The 16,764-nt window shown below is 61.9% G+C and overlaps 1 protein-coding gene across 4 annotated transcripts in view; it reads left to right on the plus strand.

Annotated features, from left to right (window-relative positions):
* The window catches only part of PIEZO1 (piezo type mechanosensitive ion channel component 1), a 56,164-nt gene that overhangs the window by 23,208 nt on the left and 16,192 nt on the right, over positions 1-16,764 (plus strand). For all 4 annotated transcript variants that reach the window (XM_025427093.3, XM_035716131.2, XM_035716133.2 and 1 more), the window contains exons 2-16: positions 4,969-5,064; positions 9,157-9,279; positions 10,077-10,119; positions 10,232-10,370; positions 12,548-12,719; positions 12,865-13,078; positions 13,184-13,355; positions 13,445-13,558; positions 13,639-13,732; positions 14,416-14,516; positions 14,942-15,202; positions 15,733-15,844; positions 15,930-16,108; positions 16,199-16,347; positions 16,434-16,616. In XM_025427093.3, coding sequence (XP_025282878.3) covers positions 4,969-5,064; positions 9,157-9,279; positions 10,077-10,119; positions 10,232-10,370; positions 12,548-12,719; positions 12,865-13,078; positions 13,184-13,355; positions 13,445-13,558; positions 13,639-13,732; positions 14,416-14,516; positions 14,942-15,202; positions 15,733-15,844; positions 15,930-16,108; positions 16,199-16,347; positions 16,434-16,616 — 2,152 coding nt within the window. The remainder of the gene's footprint in view (positions 1-4,968; positions 5,065-9,156; positions 9,280-10,076; positions 10,120-10,231; positions 10,371-12,547; positions 12,720-12,864; positions 13,079-13,183; positions 13,356-13,444; positions 13,559-13,638; positions 13,733-14,415; positions 14,517-14,941; positions 15,203-15,732; positions 15,845-15,929; positions 16,109-16,198; positions 16,348-16,433; positions 16,617-16,764) is intronic.

Raw genomic sequence — 16,764 nt, forward strand, 5'->3', positions numbered from 1 at the left:
ACCCAGCTGCCCTGCTGGAGCTGGGAGCCAGCGGGCCACCGTCCCTCACTCATGTCCCTGGGGCCGGTGTCCAGTGCTGTCCGAGCGCCACCCACCTGCCAGGTGCCAGCCTAATGGCAGAAGAGGAGTGAGGGGTGGCAGCCGGGCTGGCCCTTCACATGGACTGTCTCCACACGAGCTGGTGTGTTCCAGTGGCACTGGTGGCCTGCCCCCCGAGACATCCCAGGGTACCTCCGAAAGGTGGAGACACCGCCTCCTAGGGCACACACGGCCTCTCCCTCCCCTTCTTGCTGTGTCCCCATCCACCAAGCCCAGACCATGCCTTCCACCGGGCCAGTCACATGTGTTGGGAGCCCAAGTGAACAACAGAGAAGTGAAGGGGTGGGGGGCGGGGGGATCATCTGGCACCCCCACCCCCCCACCTGCCCAGCTGGCCCTCTGACCCTGCTCTTCCTGATTCTTCATCTCCAATTTCCTGCTTTGGGCAGATAAGCCTCTCAGAGATTCTTTCCTTCCTGCTCAGCCTGGGTGTGGGGAGAGGCCGGGGACTGTTCGGCTCCACAGGCAGCAGCAGACCGTGCTCTGGCCCCTGCCCCGTGGGCTCTGGTTCCTGACATCCCTTACTGAACGCGGGAGATGTTTGTTTATGCTTTTATTTTGGTAAAAGATACAGAACATGGGACTCCTGGCTGGCTCAGTCAGTAGGCCATGCAATTTGTTTATTTTTAAATTTTATTTTAAAGTCATCTCTATACCCAGTGTGGCACTTGAACTCATGACCTTGAGATCAAGAGTCTCACACGCTTCCCATTGAGCCAGCTGATCACCCCAAGCACATGACTCTTGATCTCAGGGTTGTGAGTTCAGGCCCCATGTTGGGTGTAGAGATCACTTAAAAATGAAAAAAAAAAAAAACAAAAACAAAAAAAAAACAAGAAAAAGACACATAACATAAAATTGATCATTTTGACCATAAAAAGATTTTACTTATTTGAGAGAGAGTGAGCGTGCATGAGGGAGAAGCAGGCTCCCCATGGAGCAGAGAGCCCAACATGGGGCTCGATCCCAGGACCCTGAGATCATGACCTGCCACAGGCAGATGCTTCACTGACGGAGCCCCCCAGGTGCCCCATCTTAATCACTTTCAAGCATGCAGTTCAGTGGCATTAAATGTGTTTTCAGTATTGTGCAACCAATCCCAGAACTTTCCGTCTTCCCAAACCGAAGCACTCCTGTCAGGCTTCCCCATCCCAGCCTCGGGGTCTGCTCATTAGCCAGGCCCAGGGATTGTGAAGGCACCATCCTGTTCTGCCCTCCAAGCTGTGCTTCTGCCTCCAGGAGCCTCCCTGGGGCTGCACAGCAGATGCCCTCCTGGCCCGCGGGGTTGCTCCCTCCTGGCCACCAGGTGCTCCCTGAGTATCAGGCAGCCCTGGCAGTTCAGAGCGTGAGTGCCTTGGGGCAGGGCCTGTGAACAGGGCCTCAGGAGAAGGTTGCCTGTGTAGGTGAGTGGAGGATGGGTGGACGGACCTGGCTGGTAGGAAGGGGGGTGCCCCCCTCTCTGGGGCTGGCGCTGTGGCGGGGCGAGGCAGATCCCAGGGGCTGGGAAGCGCGGCCCTGGGACACAGGAGCTTGAGAAGCCTTTGCCGTAAATGGTTTTCCCTCCTGCCTCTTGGGCCAGATCAGATGGACTTTTTTTTTTTAAGTGAAAATGCACAATTGCTGCGAAACTTCATATTTCTGGTTGAGCCGGTTGCTGTGGCCAGTGTGTGTAATGGAAGGAGGAGGCACCCTTGCGTCAGGGGCGGCGCCCGGGCTGGGAGGGAAGGCTGCAGGGTGAGCTGGAGTGCCAGCCTGGGCCTCCTCGTGGGAATGATAGGAGGGGCCCAGTCAGGGTTGGTGGGAGGGCCCTGGAGCCTCCTGTCCCCGCCCTGGCTGCCCATCGGGTCTGAGAGTCAGGCTCACCCTCTGGACAGGTGGTTGTGTGAACCCCGATGTACAGATGCGGACACCGAGGCCTGGGGCATGCTGCCCACACAGGTCTTCCTGTTGTCCCCTCCTCTTAGCTTCCCTGCCACACCCAAGCTCCTGATCTGGGTGAGGGCCTCGGGCCCCAGGACAAAGCCAGGATGGAGGACAGGCCAAGGTGGGCACGGAACCCTGACCCTGCTGGTGACCTGTGGTGTGGGCTGGGGTATTGGTGGGGTTCAGGGGTCTCAGTGGCCTAGGTTCTGTGGGAGCAGAAGCCCCTCCGTTGTCCTGGCCTCCGGGGTGGGAGGATAAGAGTCCAGCAGAGGCCTGTCTAAACGGCAAGGGGGAGGGGGAACGCCTGGGTGGCTTAGTGGTTGAGCACCTGCCTTTGACTCTGGGCGTGATCCCAAGGTTCTGGGATCGAGTCCCACATCGGGCTCCCTGCAGGGAGCCTGCTTCTCCCTCTGCCAGTGTCTCTGCCTCTCTGTCTCTGTCTCTCTCTCTCTGTCTCTCATGAATAAATAAAATCTTAAAAAAAAACCAGCAAGGGGCTGGGAGAACTGGACTTTCCTCCTGGCACAGAAGGGATGCCCTGTGGAGGGAGGAAGGTTACCCCTCTCCCATCTCCCCACTGGCCAGCGAGGGGCAGCTAGTGGTCGCTGGGACAATGCGGGCCTGGTGACCCCACAAGAGGACCCTGTGCTTGGAAGGCCGGGGCAGTGGCATCCCCGGGCTCCCTGGAGGCACTGCTATCCTAGCTCGCTCCTAGCCCTGGGATGGCAGTCCGGCCGCTGGCTTGTTTTTGGCATCACCCCCTGCCCCCATCCCTGGTCCAGGTTGGTTGGTTTGGGCTCTGTCCGCACGGCCACCACCTGAATGTCTGCCGCCTTGCTGGGTCACAGTTCACGCCTGGGAGTCTGAGGGCGGGGAGGCAGTCCTGGGCAGCAGTGAGGACAGCGGGGTCCCTCTGCTTAGGGGGACGTCCAGGAGGGGGACAGATCCGTGGGAGGCACCGGTGCCCTTAGCCGTCTGTTCTGTCCTCTTGGGTCAGCCTGGGCCTGCTTGCTCCTGGGGGTGACGGAGGAGCAGGGGGCAGAGGAGGCCCTGGCGGGCGGCCGCTCAGGGCTGCACACACTGTCTCTCTGGCCCAGCCCCCTCTCTGGTACCCCAGGAAAGGCTGAGAGGGCCCCCCATCAGGACATCTCCCCCGGCACCCCCCGACCACCCCCGATTCCCCCATGAGCCCCAGGCCCCCAGCCTCCCTGCTGCACCCGGTCCACGGGGTGCCCGCGTGCTGGGGGAGGCCATGGCCCCGGGTTGAGAGCGAGGCGGGAACAACGGCGCAGCGTCCCCCTCCCCTGCTCTGCTCAGCAGCCAAGCGACTCCCCGCTGAGCGCCGAGCCTAGTGCAGGGGCTCCATCCCCGGACCCTGAGGTCACGACCTGAGCCGTCCAGGCGCCCCTGAAACCGTACATCGTAAGAAAGGAACACGTGGTCACTGGCCATGGGGGCCCCGCAGGGCGGACCCCACGTGGTGTGTGCCCGAGACACGGGCGGACGGGACGAGGCCCTGTGCGGGTGTGTGTGCTTGTGCGTGTGGAGAAGTCGCATTACGTGATGTTGGCCAGTGGGACGAGTTGCAGAAGGACGTGATGTGACTGTGTACGTGCTCTGAGTGACAGGTGACGGGGGCATTGTCTGCACAGAGTACAACAGTGTGTGAGTCCTGAGTGGTAGGTGACAGGTCACACGTTTAGAGGGCCTGCTCACGTGCAGGGAGGCAGGGAGCCTTGCGTGGTAACCAGCACAGCATCTAGGCAGGACACGTCTGGGGGCAGTGGCCAAGGTGATTTGGGGGACATTACCGGGGGACATTTGGAGGTGATATTTAGGGGTGATATTAGGTGTGGTATTGGGGGGCAGTGTTGAGGGGTGATGTCTGGGGGTGGTATTTGGGTGTGATGTTGGGGTGGTGTTTGGGGGGCAGTGTTGGGTGATGTCTGGGGTGGTTTGGGTGTGGTATTTGGGGTGATGTTGGGGTGGTGTTTGGGGGGCAGTGTTGGGTGATGTCTGGGGGTTTAGGGGTGGTATTTGGAGGTGATATTGGGGTAGTGTTGGGGGGCAGTGTTGAGTGATGTCTGGGGGTCTTTTTGGGGCAATGTTGGGGGGTGATGTCTGGGGTAGTATCTGGGGGTGGTGTGATATTTGAGGATTGATATCTGGGGGTGGTGTTTGGTGGTTGATGGGGTGCTGTTGGAGGTGAGATTGAAGGTGGTATTTGGGGGTGATTTAGGGGTGGTGTTTGGGGGACGGTGTTGGGGGTACTATTTGGGGTGATGTTGGGGGTGATTTTGGGGTGGCATTTGGGGGGCAATGTTTGGGGGTGATGTTGGGGGTGGTATTTGGTGGTGATGTTGAGGTAGTATTTCGGGGTGATGTTGGGGGTGGTATTGGGGGTAATGCTGGGGTGGTGTTTGGGGGTGGTCTTGGGCAATGTCCAGGGGTGGTATTTGGGGGTGATGTTGGTGATGGTGTTTGGGGGTGGTGTTGGGAAGTAATGTCCGGGGTGGTATTTGGGGGTGATGTTAGGGTGGTATTTGGGGGTGATGTGGGGTGTTTGGAGATGATGTGGGGTGGTGTTTGGGGGTGATGTGGGGTGGTGTTTGGGGGTGATGTTGGGGTGGTATTGGGGGTGATGTTGGGGTGGTATTTGGGGGGTATTTCGGGGTGATGTTGGGGTGGTTTTGGGGGTGATGTTGGGGTGGTTTTGGGGGTGATGTGGGGTGTTTGGAGATGATGTGGGGTGGTGTTTGGGGGTGATGTTGGGGTGGTATTGGGGGTGATGTTGGGGTGGTATTTCGGGGTGATGGGGTGGTATTTCGGGGTGATGTTGGGGTGGTTTTGGGGGCGGTGTTGGGGGTGAGCCGGAGGCAGTGTCTGGGCACAGCCCCAGCCCCCCCACCCCCGTGGCCATGCTAACTGCCCTCTCCTCCCCTGCAGCCTGCCTGTTCCGCTATAACGCGCTGTCTCTGGTCTATCTGCTCTTCCTGCTGCTGCTGCCCTGGTTCCCGGGCCCCTGTCGGCGCGGCTTCCCAGGTAAGGGCTTGGGCACTGGCTCCTGCCTGGAGGGGCGCTGGGGGCCTCGGAGCTCCTGGTCCACACGCACACTCCGCAGGAGCCCGGGGGAGTTTAGCAGCTGGGGTGAAGGATGGGTAGTCCCAAGTTTCATTTTCCCTTGCCGACCCGGGCTGACTTCAGCACTTCCTCTCTGACTCCGTCATGGGGGCATCTGATAGATCCGCCCTGGGCTTCCCCGGCCCGTTCCCACCCCCTGCAAGGTGAGGCTCCTCCGTGTTTGCCTGTGCTCTGTGGGGCTTCACCTTGTAGTTGGGGTAGCTGGGAGCGCCAGGTCTCCGCGTGGATCCTGAGCTCCTGGAGGGTGGGCACTGTCTCGTTCTCCCATGCATGCCAGATGCACGTGTGGGGCAGCCCATGAGTGGCTGCATCTTGGGGGCTCTAGATGTGGGCTCAGGGCATGGAGCCACCAAGGGGGAGGCTGAGAGCAGAGAGGCCCATGCAGGTGGGGACAGGGCTGTGACGGACACCCTGCTCCCTGCCTTGTGGCTCAGGCAGGCCCGCTGTGAACAGTGCAGACCTGCAGCCGGGTGCTAGGGGGGCAGATGGGGTCCAGAGTTTCTGAAAGGACCCCTCTCCCCCTGGGCTCCTGCCGCCCACTCACCCTATGCTTCAGCATCCATTTTCCCAGCTTTTCAGGAAACCTGTCCCCAAGGCTGCTCTGCCTGCCACAGGTGGGAAGGTCCCCTCAGTGTCAAAGGGGAAGAGGGGTTCCGAATCTCAAACAGGGGTCCCTGGAAGAAGGCAGCTGTCAGCAGCATGTGCCCCAGTGTTTGGCAGAGATGAGTGAAACAGTTGCCCAGCTGGGCCAAGGACCAGGCTGGCCGTGACAGCAGAGGGCCCATTAAGGGGGACCAGCCCGTAGGCACTGCTTTCCGAGGTTCTGGGTGCAGCTGGCTGGTTTGGGCCTTTGGTGGCATCTGCAGCTCACACCATCTCCCGCTTGGTCTGGAGGCCACAAGACTAGCACGGTCGTGGGCTAGACTCCCAGCGTCCCAGGGCTGCTTCCTCCTGGAGTCTCCAGGGGAGGATCTGTTTCCCCATCTTTCCTGGCTTCTAGAGGCACCCGCGCCCCGTCCCACCCCACATTATCCTTGATGGCACTGGCCAGTCCAGTGTCACTTGATCCCTCTGGCTCTGGCCCCCATTGGGCTCCCTCCTTGCTGGGGCACTGGGCTTGCAGTGCAGGTGGAATTCTGGGAGCAAAGGGCAGTGAGGGCTTCTGGGGTGGGGGGCAGCGTAGGGGGAGAGCTGGGAGCTGCTGGGGGCGCCAGGCCAGCTCAGGCCACAGGCCCGCCTGGCACAGGGCCCTCCCCTCCCACCTCTCCCCTGAGCCTTCATGGACAGTAGAGGGCCAGTTAGCCAGAGTGGGAGGGGCCAGGTGGGGAGAACTTACGGGGCCCTGGGAGGACTTCCCTGCCTGACCTCTGTCCATCTGCCTACCCTCAGAGGCCCTTCGGGAATGGGGGCAGCTGTCTGGTTTTTCTGGGTGGGAAAGGGGAAAATGGGAGGCCTGCCGGTGCCTGGAGCCCAGCCTCAGTGTAGGATGCTTGCGGAGGCTTCTGGTGGAAGGTCTGATGCCGCCTGGGCCCCGAGGGTGGTGACCCCTGGCCCGGTCTCCATGTGGGCGTCAGCTGGGAATGCAGCTGCCTGAGCCCAAGGAGGAGGCGTAGGTCCCCTCTGGGCGACTCTAGCCCTGTCATCTGCAGAGCCCCTGGGGGCAGGGCAGGGGAGGGGCAGGGCGGGGCAGGGGTGCAGCAGAGGCTGCAGGCACATCTGCAGGGGTCTGTGCCAGCCACCTGCTCAACACTTAGAGACTTTAGACCCTGTCCCCGCCTTAGAACAACCCTCCTCCCTCACCCTCCTCCCCTCTGCCCCCCTGACCCCTCACCGTGCTGTCAGCAGGTTAGCTCTCCCCGCAGTGTCTGGTCACCGTAAGGATACCTGGTGTGTTGGAGGGGGGCTGTGAGCCCCCCCAGGTGTGACTGTGGTCATCCTCCAGACATAGGCATCCTGCGATCACAGGCCTGTGGGCAGAGCCCCCTTCCGAGGGCCCGTGGCTCAGGCTTGTGCTGTGCCTCCTGCCCTGTCCTGCCTACCCCATGCCTTTAGCTGCCTTGGTGGGACTACAGGCTTCTCAGAGCACTTCCCGGAACCCCATGCGCACCCCAGGAGCCAGGACCCTGTCAAGAGGATGGGGTCTGCCAACAGCCAGCTGAGGTGTCATGCCTGGGCTGCCCCAGACAGGCCTTCAGGGACAAGCCTTCCAGGAAGGCTGCTCGCTGGCTGGGCAGATGGGGAAGGGGCAGTGTGGGGAGACCCAGAGCTGGAAGTGTAGCGGTCCATGAGCTGAGGCTGGGAGGAGAGGTCCCTGCCGAGGGCACTGCCAGCGGTTTTGGGGGGCTCAAACCCAGGATTCCCGCTCTGGGTCAGGTGGTTCCTGCAGATGCACTCTGGGAAGAGCCAGCTGGGTCCTCTGCCCCTGAGGTCCACAGCCTGGCAGCCCACTTCCCATCTTCCTGCGAGCCTGCACCCACACTTCCAAGGTGTGCACAGGCCTCGAGGTCCCGAGGACAGGGCGCACCCAGCACCTGCCCCCCTGCTCAGCGCCCCCTACCCTGCCTGCTCCAGCCTTGCGCTCCGACCTCCCACAGCCCTGCCCTCTGGGCCGCCTGTTCCTGCCGTGCATGTGACTCTCTAGGGTGTTGGCCTGCCTCCCTGAGATGGCACCTAAGCTCAGGTGTGGTGCTGGGGAGAGCACCCAGCTTTGGTGAGTGGGGTCAGCAGGATGAGTCAGGCCGGACCTCCTGCCCCTGCTGCTCACGCACAGATCCCCTTGAACCTCCCTGCCTCTCCCAAATGGTATTCATCCAGCCCCCACCTGGCAGGGAGTTAAAGCCACAAAGCCAGTGCTCCAGCACCTTTAGCTTGGTGGCGGCCTGTAGTCAGGCCACCCGAGAAGTGAGCTTGGTGGGGGAAGGCGTGATGTCTGACACTTTGCCAGGTGATGCCTGAGAGGTGCTGGACAGGAAGACAGTCAGATGTGAGCCAGCTGGGGCAACCCCTGCTGAGGGGTCTTGAGCCTGGCGCTTCCCCCTAGCCCACAGGTATGGGGAGCCTAGTGGCTGACACTTAGTAGTACTCTGAGGCTGACCCCAGGTGTCTGTGGCTCCAGAGCAGAGTGAGTGCGAGGGGGTGGGCAGGGGTGCCTCTGGTGAGTCTGCAGGGGCGGGGCTGCATAGGTGAGCAGGGCAGAGGGGAGTCAGCCTAGCTGAGGGGGGCTCTGTAGGCTCCTGGCCTGGAGGCTCTGTCCCCACAGGTAGCCTGGCTCCTCCCCCTATGGGAGGCCCTTGGCCACTCCCTGCTCTTGGCCTGGTGCTCCCAGCAGCATTGGCCCAGCCCAGGCTGAGGGCCAGACGTTCCGTTCATTTTCCATCTGTCCTTCCAGTGCTCCACTGGCCCCACCCTGCTCTCCCTTTACTTACCCCTGCCTCCGAGGGTCGAAGGCTGGGACGGACATATCAATGAGCATCCGTGAAGCTGTCCAAGTCCTGCCTGGGCTGCCCCTGGGCGTCCTATACCCCGTCTGGGCCCAGCATCCCAGTTGGGGCAGCTTTCCCGGCGGGTGCTCACACACGAGCAGGAGAAAGCGTGACACCTCTGACCCCATGCCCCAGGCATCGGGAGAGGCTGTGCTGCTCCTCGAGTCCTTGGTGGCAGGTCTGTGGGCTGCACTAAGACTCTGGGGCTCCTGCTGGAAGGCACTAGGGGAGGAAGCCAGGATTCACAGCTCAGACGGGGGGTGAGGGGCTCAGCTGGCAAGGAGTGCAAGCTGCCTACCCTCTCAGAGCAGAGGTGAGATGCAGACCCCTCCCTGCAGCCATAGCCTCCCTGCCAGGGGCAAGACACAGGGTCCTGCCTGTGCTTGGGGTTCCCTGGGCCTGGCTCCTGACTCAGTTTCCCCCTGCATAGGTGGTACTTGGGTGGGAGTCCCCCAGGATGGGTGAAACAAGGGCCCTGTGCCAGCCTCACCCCTGCCCTCTCTGCCCACAGGCCACACTCGTCGCCTGCTCCGGGCCCTGCTGGTTTTCAGCCTCATCTTCCTGGCAGCTCACCTGACCTTCCAGATATGCCTGCACACTGTGCCCCACCTGTACCAGCTTCTGGAGCCCAGCTGTGAGTTTCCACGGGCCTGGGAGAGCTAGTGGCCTTCCCGAGCTAGCCAGGGGAGGTGGGGGTGCTGCAGCCCTAGGGAAGGCCACCCTGCCTCATCTAGGCTTTGCCTAATACGGGCCCAAGGGCCCATCCACAGTGTGTGTTCAGCCCACATGGCCTAGGTGACATGCAGGTGATGCTCGGGCCCAGGGTCAGGCCGGGCATGGCACAGCGCTAGTTCCCCACCCCAGAATCCAGCATTTGGGGTGGCTGGGACACCGGTGGCCTTCGATGCCCTGTGCGCTCCGCTGCCCTGTGCCCTTCATTCTACGGACAGTGCTTCAGACAGTGCTACGGACAGTGTGAGCTGGTGCCCACAGGATTGACATCAGCACCCTAGGAGTCCAGATGAGGGAGCCCTGGGCCCAGTCCCTACACAGCCTAGGTTCTGACTGGCACTATTCCCCCAGCCTGCTCGGGTCCCTGTTTTTGTTCTATGATGGTTGTGTCCATACTACAGTTTAGAAACTGAGGCATGGAAAGAAGTCAGCCCCCACCAACCCCCGGGGCGGGCCCTGATGAGTGGCTGGTCTCAGCTCCTGGTTGCAAGTCCTTGTGCCAGGTGGAACGTGTGGGCCAGTCCTCCTGACTCACCTTGGCTGGGCCTTGGTTTCCCTGGGAGTAAAGGCAGCATTCTGCAAGCATCCCCGAGACCGGCAATGTTCTGTGACCATGGGGCTCCCAAGGTCCTCTTGGGGGCAGGGAGTAGGGTTTTGGGTGCTTGCGGCCTGACCCGATCCCTCTGCCTCTCTCCACAGGTGGCCCCTGGGAGACCCTCTCTCGGCACATTGGGGTCACAAGGTGAGCACACTCCCCATCTCCCCACTTCTGGCACCCGGGGTCCCCTCATTCTGTAAGTGCGCCTCATGGAGCCTGCCCTGGGCCAACCAAAGCCCCTTCCTGCCATTCACAGGCTGGACCTGAAGGACATCCCCACTGCTGTCCGGCTGGTGGCCCCCGACCTTGGTGTCCTGGTGGTCTGCGCTGTGTGCCTCGGCCTCTGCGGGCGCCTCACACAGGAAGCCCCACGGAGCCAGCGTGCCCAGGAGCTGGTGAGGGCCACAGGCAGGCGGGACATGTGTGTGCTGGCGGGAGGGGTGTTTCTGAGCTCTGCCCCAGCCCTGTCAGTAGGTGCTGGTCATTAGACATCAGAGGTGAGAGAAGTGGATGCGGAGCCACCCCGAGCGGGGTTGTGTGTGTGCCTGTAAGACCTGGTTCTTAGCAGCGCTGTATCTCGGGGGCCTGTGGGGGCCCCAAGATGTGCGTGCGCCATCAGAACCTGCTCCCGGAGGAGATCTTCAAGGCCACAGGGTGGTAGGGAGTCAGCCATGCCCGTGCACAAGGATAAGCTGCTGGCTACCAGGGTCCACCCTCCAAGCCTACTCTCTACCTGTCCCTGTCCCCATCCCACAGGGCAAGGCTGACACCCCACTTTCAGAGGGGGAGACGGGAGCCTTGAGCTCAAGTTGCTTTTCTAGGCACATGGGGGAGTTGAGCCAGGGCTGGGACCACCCTCCTGCCTGCCCTTGGGCGTATGGGTACCAGGGAGTCAGGGCTGCTCTGCTTTCCTTGTTAGCGGAGCCAGGGCTTCCCGGAATAGCTCTGCCGGGAAGGGGCTGGACTTGATCCTGAAATCTGGGGTAGGACAGGAGAGGGCTGGCTTCTCCATGCTGCCCGTCAGCCTCACAGCACAGGGCGGCACTGGAGCCACTGGAGGCTGGACTCTGGTCTGCCCTGCGACTCGGATAGGTCATGACCTTCGTCTCACTGTCCTCAGTGGCAAATGAGAGCCTGCACTGTTGTGCTGACCAGGGGTGGCTGGTGTGGATGACCCCAGGGCGAGAGGCAGGGCGGGTGGGCGGGACTTCACAGGCGCGCATTTTAAAGCCCAGAACTTCTTGCATGGACACACGATGCCAGCCAGTGGGACAGGGTGTGCGCTGTTGGACACACACGTCCTGGTCACATCACACACATGCACAGTGAGCTCTGAGGGGTCTAGCAGGCCGTGGAGTCGGGGGAAGGACAGAAGAAGCTCCTGTTGAGGCCCCTGTGGGGACCCGAGGGACCCGCTGAGCTGGGGCTGGAGCTGGGACTGGCTGGCTGGATGCCGCTGGCGGCCCCCAGCACCTGTCTTCCCACTTTGCAGCTGTCTCTGCTCTTCCCTTGGACACTGACTTTCCACAGGCGCCCAGACGCTTTCCCAGGGCCACGGCCAGCTGTGGGCGGGGGTGAGCTCAGGCCTGGCTGCTGTGCCTTCCAGTGAATGTTTCCCCCACGCCCTGGCTGGCCTACCCCCTCTTTCCCTCCTTGCCCACTCTGCTCTAGGACTCCTTTCTGTGGCCTCACCACCACCCAGGCTCTGTGAGGGCAGGATCTGTCTGGTCCCTACCCCGTGTGACAGAGGGGAAACAGAGAGGTTAGGGGACTTGCCCAGGGCTGCACAGCTGAGATGTGAGCAGGCCATCTGGCTCCTGTGCTCTTAGCCTGGACGCCAAGTGCCATCCTCTGGGAAGGGCACGGGCATGGTGCCTGTTTTACAGGCAGGAACACGGAGGTTGGGGGTGCTGGGCGCCTGAGAAACAACTTTGTCCTGGGAAACCTTGAATTAGGGCCAGGGAGGGAGGCTCTGACTTCGTGAGGCTGGGCAGGCCGCCTGCCCATTGCCCCATCCAGGTGCCCCACAGGCAGCAGAGGGAGCAAGGTGACCCTGGGTGGACTCGGGGTCCCCCCTGCACCCCGATCTTCTGTGTAAGAGGAGAGTGCCACTTTAACCCCGGTCCAAGGACCGTGGATGTAAAGGTGTTCCATAAACCGTCAAGTGCAGGGATGCCGTGTATGCCTGCGCTTTTTTCCTAAAAATGTGTATTCTGGGCTCTCAGAGCCACGGGCTTCCAGGTGTGTCCAGGAATCTGTGGGGCCCAGCCTGTCCTTGGGCCCTGGTCTAGGGAGGGAGATAAAGAGGAGGCATTGGTGGAGCTCTGGAATAGTGTGAGGCCAGCCTGCTGGGCTTGTCATCATGGGTAGCGGGGCCTGGCAGGAGCATATCTTGGGGTTGGGGCAGGCGGCCTCCAGGTAGGCCTGTGGGACTTGAACTGAGGGTAGTTGGTGGCAGACCTCTGGGGACACAGAGTGGCACGGTCCACATCAGCCAGCAGCTCTGCCCTCCCTCCCTGAGCGGCCTGAGGGCCATGGACCTGACCTTTGCCCCTCCTCGTGACCTTGGCAGGACGATGATGATGATGGGGAAGTGGACACCGGCTCCCCTGTGGGGCTTCAGGGAGCCCCCGTGCAGGCCCCCACGCGGAGGTCACGGTTGGCCACCCGGTTCCAGATCACAGCCCACTGGCTGTTGGTGGCCGCGGGAAGGACCCTGGCTATTGTGCTGCTCGCATTGGCAGGTATGCTCGGGCAAGGAACAGGGACCCCAGCACCGACCACCACGTGGGAAAGGTCCCAGCAGCCTGCTGAGCTCCCCACTGGCCACTGAGACCATGGTCACCTGGCCCAGCCCAGTGTGACCTGCTGCCTCTGCCTGGTCCACAGGCATCGCCCACCCCTCTGCCTTCTCCAGCGTCTACTTCCTAGTCTTCCTGGCCACCTGCACCTGGTGGGCATGCCACTTTCCCATCAGCCTCCTGGGCTTCAGCACGCTCTGCGTCACAGTGGGCTGCTTCGGTGCCGGCCATCTCCTCTGCATCTACTGCTACCAGACGCCCTTTGCCCAGACCGTGCTCCCTCCTGCTGGAATCTGGGCCAGGTGAGGCTCACCTGCATGGGCGCTGCCCCTTCCCCTTGCTGGGCCTGGCTACCTGGTCCTGGCTCCTCCCTGGCCAGTGGTCAGTGGCTCTCCTTCTTTGGGCAGGGTGTTTGGTCTCAAGGCCTTGGTGACCCACGGCAACTGCTCCAGCCCCAACGTGCTGGTCTTCAGTACCAGCCACGACTGGCCCATCTACGTGAGCCCCGGCATCTTGCTGCTTCTCTACTACACGGTGACCTCACTCCTGAAGCTCCGCACTCGCCAGCCGTTGGACCAGGTGGGCATCCAGGGCAGCGCCCTCTGCTGGCCTTCCGCCCCCAGGCACCTTGTTGGGGTGGGAACTGAGCTCAGCTCTGGTCTCTGCAGAGGAAGGAAGTGGCCAGGAACGACGAGGAGCAGGAGGTAGAGCTGACCCAGGTGGACCAGTGGCTCCAGGACCAGGCCAGAGCTGCAGCCACCAAGGAGGAGGGGGCTGCCCAGGTGAGATGGGGACTGAGCTGTGGTGCTGGAGCGTCCCTGCCCAGTGGCTGGGCTCACGAGGTCTTGGCTTGCCTCTGCAGCACATGCTGCCCACAACCGTGGGGTCTGACTGGGAGACCGACAGCTGTACGGTGCATGACCTGACTGGCCACACCCCCGTCCGGCAGCGTCCAGGTGAGTGCCCTGTGCCCTGGAGCCCAGGGACACCACCTTCTGCAGGCGTGCTGGTGCTGCCCCCTGGTGGCCACGGCGTGGTCTTGCCCTGCCAACTGCTCCAGCTGTGCTGTCTTGGGATTGGCCATGGGATCAAGCTGCCCACCTGAGACCTGGCTGGAGGCTCTGGGTCTCCCACCCCCTCCTCTTCCTTGGCCTCCCAGTTCCCAGAAGACTGGACGGCTCCCCCTTGGGCTGGCCCCATGGCCCAGGGCTGCCAGCTGTCTTTAGGGTAGATGTGTGTCCACAGTGGCCCCACAGGGAGAGCGGGGCATTTTTCTCGGCACTTTCATCTTTCCCTTAAGGCTCAATTTCCATTTTGCATGAAGCAGGAGATGATGTTGCTGGCTCCCTGGGGACTAGCCTGTGCACAGAGCCTGGAAGGGTTCAGGGCCATCTTGTTCCACCTATCCCCTCACGGTCTTGGAAACCAAGGTGTTGAGTGGGACCAGGACCTGCCAGGGTGAACAATATTTTCTGCCTTTAGTGCCCAGTGCGAGCTGTCTGCTGGCATGCCCTTCACCCACCCCACTGGTCACTATCCCAATTTTAGGGCAAAGTTTGGTGTGGGTGAAGAGCTCCAGACTGTTGATGACCCCAACTCTGGTCTGGCTCCCTGGTAACCTCTGTCCCCCACCCTCCAGTGCACCCCAGGCTGGCTGAGCCTCAAGAGACATCTACCCTCCACAGTCTGGGTCATCTCATTATGGACCAGAGCTACGTGTGTGCCCTCATTGCCATGATGGTAAGGAGCAGCCAGCCTGGGCAGGCCCCTTCAGTGGGGGCCCTTCCTACGAGCTCCCATAGGACATTCTGGGAGGCAGATGGTGGCCCATGTTTCACAGAGCCTGGTGGCTTATTGCCAGAAAGGGAGCTGTGTCTTGCTGGACCGAGTGAGGCCGTGGCTGGTTCACTGCTGCACAGTGTGTGTGTGTATGTGTGTCTCTGTGTGTGTGTGTGTGTGTGTGTGTTTGCATATATGTAGTGGGTGGGTGCTTATGTGAACATGCATCCTGTGCCACAGCATTCCAGTCCCAGGAGGTCCCAGGAGGTCCCAGGAGGCGTGTTTGCTCTGTGTCCCTGGGCAGGTGCAGGGAGCAGGGTGGGTGCAGGGCCAGGTGTAGGGCCAGGTGTGCCGTGCATCCCTGCCCACCAGCCCTCGCTGTCCAGGTATGGAGCATCACCTACCATAGTTGGCTGACCTTCGTGCTGCTGCTCTGGGCCTGCCTCATCTGGACGGTGCGCAGCCGCCACCAGATGGCCATGCTCTGCTCACCCTTCATCCTGCTCTACGGGCTGGCTCTGTGTGGCCTGCGCTATGTGTGGGCCATGGACCTGCGTCCCGAGCTGCCTACCACCCTGGGCCCCGTCAGCCTGCGTCAGCTGGGGCTGGAGCATACCCGCTACCCTTGCCTGGACCTTGGCGCCATGGTGAGTGTCCCATGTGTCACCGCCCCCAGGGTGCTGGTGAGTGTGTGCCAGGGCATGATGGTGCCACGTGTTCACTATCCAGCTCCTGAGTGGAATGGGATCTCTAGGAGGGCAGGGCCATGACTGGCTGTCACCACGGGGCACCATCCAGCCAGTCCAGAGCAATGGCTGCATGTGTGTGTTGAGTGAATGATAACCTTGTGTCACCAGGGGCACTGTCCCTGAGTCCCTGACCTGGGTCCCACTAGTGTCTCAGGCTGGCCCTGTGTCTCCGTGGATCTTTGTGTCTCTGTGGAAGCTGGTGTCCACCAGAGTGTCATTGTATCTGGCCATCGTTGCCACTGCCTGTCATGTTGTGGGATTGGCAGGGCTGCATCTCACCATGTGAGCTGTGTGTGTGCACGTATATGTGTGTGGCAGGGTTGCCCCGGCCCTGTGCAGAGGCTGGTGCCAGGGGCCGCCCACTGGGCCCGTGTCTTGGAGGGCTGGGCTGCCCAGCTCCTGGTGATGCCACCCCTACCCTGTCCCAGTTGCTCTACACCCTGACCTTCTGGCTGCTGCTGCGCCGGTTTGTCAAGGAGAAGCTGCTGAAGAAGGGGAAGGTACCTGCTGCCCTGACAGAGGTCACTGTGGCTGACACAGGTAAGGGCCGGGGCAGGCAGGGGACAACGCCCTCCTGCTTGGCCCCAAAGCCATGTCTCCGCTGCCTCTCTGACTTGACCCACAGAGCCAACACGGGCACGGACGCTGCTGCAGAGCCTGGGGGAGCTGGTCACAGGCCTGTACGCCAAGTACTGGATCTACGTGTGTGCCGGCATGTTCATTGTGGTCAGCTTCGCCGGCCGCCTCGTCGTCTACAAGATCGTGTACATGCTCCTTTTCCTGCTCTGCCTCACCCTCTTCCAGGTACCAGGGCCGGGGGGTGACGGAGCCGGGGGATGATGGGGGGCTGCTGGTGCCGCCCCGGGCTGGGCCTCATGTGTGCTGTCCCGGCAGGTCTACTACAGCCTGTGGAGGAAGCTGCTCAAGGTGTTCTGGTGGCTGGTGGTGGCCTATACCATGCTGGTGCTCATCGCCGTCTACACTTTCCAGTTCCAGGACTTCCCCATGTACTGGCGCAACCTGACGGGCCTCACTGACGAACAGTGAGTCATGGGTGGGCAGGCAGGTGTGGGGGTGGTATGGGGTGCACACCATGGCCTGCTGGTCTGACGGCTGCCCCCCATGCCAGGCTGGGGGACCTGGGCCTGGAGCAGTTCAGCGTGTCGGAGCTTTTCTCCAGCATCCTGATCCCGGGCTTCTTCCTGTTGGCCTGCATCCTGCAGCTGCACTATTTCCACCGGCCGTTCATGCAGCTCACGGACCTGGAGCATGTGCCCCCGCCTGGTGCCTGCCCCCCACGGTGGGCCCACAGGTGTGTCCCCCCCCCTGCAGCTGGCCCCTTCACTCAGTCTAGGCCTACAGGGTGCCGGGGTGCCTGCACAGTGCCCCTTCTCTGCACCAGTGCAGGGCACCCTAGCAGAGAAGGGAGGGACGGAGGCCAGTGGGTTTGGATGGAAGGA

The sequence above is a fragment of the Canis lupus genome, chromosome 5 (genome assembly GCF_003254725.2).
Source record: "Canis lupus dingo isolate Sandy chromosome 5, ASM325472v2, whole genome shotgun sequence".
NCBI classification, from domain to species: Eukaryota; Metazoa; Chordata; class Mammalia; order Carnivora; family Canidae; genus Canis; species Canis lupus.